General features: G+C 45.4%; 1 protein-coding gene across 1 annotated transcript; it reads left to right on the top strand.

Annotated features, from left to right (window-relative positions):
• The first annotated feature begins 6 nt into the window (after window positions 1-6).
• LOC113617157 (zinc finger protein 25-like) lies at window positions 7-4,165 on the top strand. The gene is made up of 5 exons (XM_027100429.1): window positions 7-122; window positions 439-537; window positions 1,933-2,101; window positions 2,320-2,639; window positions 4,123-4,165. The coding sequence occupies exons 1-4, from the start codon at window positions 89-91 to the stop codon at window positions 2,357-2,359; spliced, it is 342 nt and encodes a 113-aa protein (XP_026956230.1). The 5' UTR covers window positions 7-88; the 3' UTR covers window positions 2,360-2,639; window positions 4,123-4,165.

The raw sequence follows: 4,165 nt of genomic DNA, 5'->3' as shown, positions 1-4,165 counted from the left end.
GTTGACCTTCAGGGATGTGTTTGTGGACTTCACCCTGGAGGAGTGGCAGCAGCTGGACGCCACTCAGAAGAACCTCTGCAAGGATGTCATGCTGGAGAACTACAGCCACCTTGTCTCCGTGGGTGAGGGACCCTTCACAGGGTGACTGGAACGCACCCCCGGGGCTCCCTGTCTGTCGGCTGCTGCAGCTCAGGGGCGTCTGGGCCCTGAATGAATCGGGCCTCAGGCTCAGGGTCAAGAATCCATAATGGCGTTTGCACCCTGCACGGGATGTCTGTGCTCTCACCTTCTCTGTGGATGGTCTGCACTGAGGGCCCACTAGCTGGGCTCACGGGGCAGTCACCGAGGCCAGACCATCTCTGCCCTGCAAGGATGGGCCTCGGTTCCGGAATGCCTCATGTGTCAATTAGAAAGTCCTCTGTCATTTCCCCTTAACAGGATTCCTCGTGGCCCAACCAGGTAGGATCTTCAGGTTGGGACAAGGAGAAGAGGAGGCCAGGATGGCAGCTGGAGAAAGCCCAACACGGAGGTGTCCAGGTGAGCCCGTGCCGGGCCAGTTGGGCCAGGGCAAGGGGACCTGGTGGGTCAGGGAGAGCTTGGCCTCGGGGGCGCGCCCAGGAGTTCTTCTCAGAAACCCCAGACTTGGGGACACAATTCGGGTCTGATGGAACGAGCTGCTGTGATATCCACACGATGCCCCACCTGCTGCCCCTCTGCAGCCCCTTGTTCTTGGGGTTCAGACAGAGGCAGCCACTGCTGTTCTGTAGATCCCGTCTCCACCTTCCAGCATCTGGGTGGCTAGGGAGACGTGCCCAGCCTTGTCTCCTTCCTCCTCCCTCTCCTTTCTGGAAGCTGTTGGGACTTTCCCCATCTCTTGGGCATTTGTGTGTTCATCAGAAGACAAGCAGATGGAAGGGTGATGTTTCCTCTTTACTTGGCATACTGTGGGCCCTCGAAGTCTGGAACGCAGAGTCTTTAACCTCAGGGAAATTATCCTACCTGGTTTACTGGAGTTGGGATGGACAAAAAAGCTTTGCTAGTGACCTTCAGCTCCACCAGGCCAAGTACCACCATGCCCTTGTCTGCCCTCACTTTGTGGTTAAACAGTGTCCACTTCACACAGGTTTCTGTTTTCTTATTTCTCTGAGGTTCTTCCAAATCTGAATTTTTCCGCCTGTTGTTAGATTCCTCCTCTTGTCAATACTTCCCGCCCACTCAATTATTTTGTCTTTTGTGTTATCTTTATGTATTAAAAAAATAAACTTCAGAGCATATTACTCGCACGATGGCATGTTCTGGATAGAGCTGCTTCTTTCCTTTTCTGTTGAATCTCCTCTACCCTGACTAGATGACCAAAGAGGTGTCTTTGGTTTCTGTGTGTCTGTGGCCTTTCAGCGTGGTCTCTAGGTAGGCCATCACCTAGCTCTGCTGCCTCTCATTTTGATGCTAGTAACTGGGTCTGGGAAGTGACTCATTAAGCTGCATCTTGCTGAGCCCTGTTGTCCTGATCCTAAGGCAGGGATTGCTACAGTAGCAATGGTTAACAAAAGCTCCTTGCTGAAACGGTGTTTTGAACACCGCCAAATAAGGGAGAGCATGGCGATCAAATGGACATAATGGGAAATAAGGAAGTATTGGGGCGGGAACAGGGTGGCGGTGGCCCACTGAAGGGCCGAAGGAGCCTGGCGCAAGGTCAGTGGTTTCCAGCTCCATGTGGAAGTGACCAATGCCTGGCCGTTAACCTCCCTCTACCCCCGCCTCTCCTCCCTCCTCGCCCCTCCCTTCTGTCCTGTGCTCAGCTCTGGTTTGTCTCCTTCCTCCAAACCACAGCAAGCTGTCCCTGTCCTCCAGACTTTGCTCAGGGTCTATCACCTCCAGGGCTTAGTGTGATAATAGGTGATTTGTAATAATTTCTCCTTTCTATTTTACTAGTAAATGATATTGTGAAAAATGAAAAAATGCAAGTAAATAAAAGAGGAAAGGTGGAGTTACCACTGGAATGTAAGCAGTGTCAACGTTTTCATAAATGCTCTTCTGGACTGCTCTTCCTCAATAAATACATATTGCTTAACAAAGGGGATCGCACTACACTTGCTTTCTGGTAACCTACTTTTAAATACGTTAAGAAATGAGAACAGGATTGCATTGCATTTTTAAAGCCCATGTGGTATTTCCCATGTTGTGTGTCTAATTTTTGATCTGAGTCCCCTTTGCTGGAGGTTTAGTTGCTTCCAAATTGTTGAATGGTGGAAACACCTACAGTTAACATCCTTGTAGCCTGTGCTTATTTATGATTGCCTTTTTACGATAAATTTCCAGGCATAGAATTCCTGAGAGAAAGGAGATGTCAGGTTGTTAATGGCTTCCGAGGAGATGTCTTTAAACACAAGTCATAAATCTGTCCAGGAAGAGAAAATAAATTGATGTGGAAAACCCACAGGATCTTAGCCGTGTCCCAGGGGAACAGGCTGGAGCTACCAGGCCACGTGTCCAGATCATCCCCGCTGTGGGGCAAGAGTGATTGTTATTAAGCTGGTGATGGTGGTCTCATGGCTGTATGCACTGATCTCGACCCTCCTAATTCTGCCTTCCTAGATCTCCATCCTTTGTCAGGGCAGAGCCAGATGGCCGTGTCCCAGGTGAGTTCCTAATTTACCCCCTACTTTGTTTCCAGTGAATTTGAGGCAGCAATTAGGAAATTACATTGCAGCCTTGAAAAATCTATTAGTCCTCTTAGCTCTGGCTGTTTTCTGTTCAACCTGTCATCCACCTCAGATTCTCCAATCCTTCCCCTCCCCACCAAAAAAAAAGAGAAAAAAAAAAGGAACAAGATAGAAAGGAAAAGACTTTTCAAATCTACTTCTTACTCTTGGGACTGCTCTTCTTTTTTTTCTTTTCCTTCTCAGAGAAGATTGTTTAAATACATAGACTCATCTTGCTTTTTCTCTTTCTTCACTTTCAGTTCACTTTTTGCTTTTTCATTATGTTTGAAATAATGAAAGTAAATCCATGTCTCATGTTCCAATATGCATAAAAACAGTATCCAAAAGATCCCTACTTCTTCTCTCCCCAGTACCACATCTTCCTCGCAGATGCCCACTGTTAACAATTTGGTGATAAGGTGCTGTAGATGCATTTACATCAATTTAACTAAAAATAGACATATATGTAACATGTGTTTTTGCACAAGTGCCATCACACTCCCATACCCATCTTGCTTTTCCCACCTGATTATATTCTGGGTTTTGTTCCTCATCAGTACATAAAGATTATTTCAGTTCCTATTTCGTGGTATAGAAGTATCATTTAACTATTTCTCTACAAATGGACACTTAGATTTTTAATTTTCTTTTTCTATTATATACAGTGCCTCAGGAACAACTTTCTATGTATCTCTTGGCCCATTAGTACAGGTATTTATGGAGAATACACCTGGAAGTAGGATTTTTGAATCAAAGGTGTTCACACTTTAAATTTGCTCTTCCAAATCCTGGACTAATTGCTGCTTTCACAAAATTTTAAAGAGCAGATAATTTCTGTGTTCAACTTTTCCAGGCTGTTAAAAGGTGAAAAGGAATCCAGTACATGTTATGATGCCAGTTAACTTAAATTCAAGGAAGATACTACAAGAAAGCAAAACGTGAAAGACCACTTTCACTTAAGAATATGGATGCCAAAATTCTAAAAACATGTTCTGAATAGAGCATTAATAAATTGAATTGAGTCTTTTAAAAAGTACTCTGTGCATATGGCAAAAAATTCAAACAAAACTTTGTTCATCAAAAGGTGAAAAATAATTTTCTCTCTCACCCGTCTTTGTGTCTCCTTCATTTTTTCATGCATTCTTCCGAAAATCATGTGTGCCTATTTATCTATCTTGATATGAATCCCTTTTTCTTTTCTTCTTTTCGCGTATTACAGCACATTCTAGTCCTTTTCATGATCATTCCATTTCACTGCTCAACCCCGGGTTTTCTCACCCCTGCCCTCTTGACCTTTGGGCAAGATAATGCTGTGTTGTGGAGGGCTGCCATGTGCATTAGAGGATATTTAGCAACATCGATGGCCTCTACCCTCTAGATGCCAGTGCCCCCCCCACCACTGCCCACCTTGTTTTGACAGTGGGCTAAGGAGGAGTGTGCTGTTGCAGGAAATGTTGACCTTC

Source organism: Aethalodelphis obliquidens, unplaced genomic scaffold (assembly GCF_003676395.1).
Source record: "Aethalodelphis obliquidens isolate GAN/ISIS:26980383/991018 unplaced genomic scaffold, ASM367639v1 scaffold2096, whole genome shotgun sequence".
Classification (NCBI taxonomy): domain Eukaryota; kingdom Metazoa; phylum Chordata; class Mammalia; order Artiodactyla; family Delphinidae; genus Aethalodelphis; species Aethalodelphis obliquidens.
The sequence above is the reverse complement of the archived record's forward strand: the minus strand, read 5'-3'. Positions and strand labels throughout refer to the sequence as shown.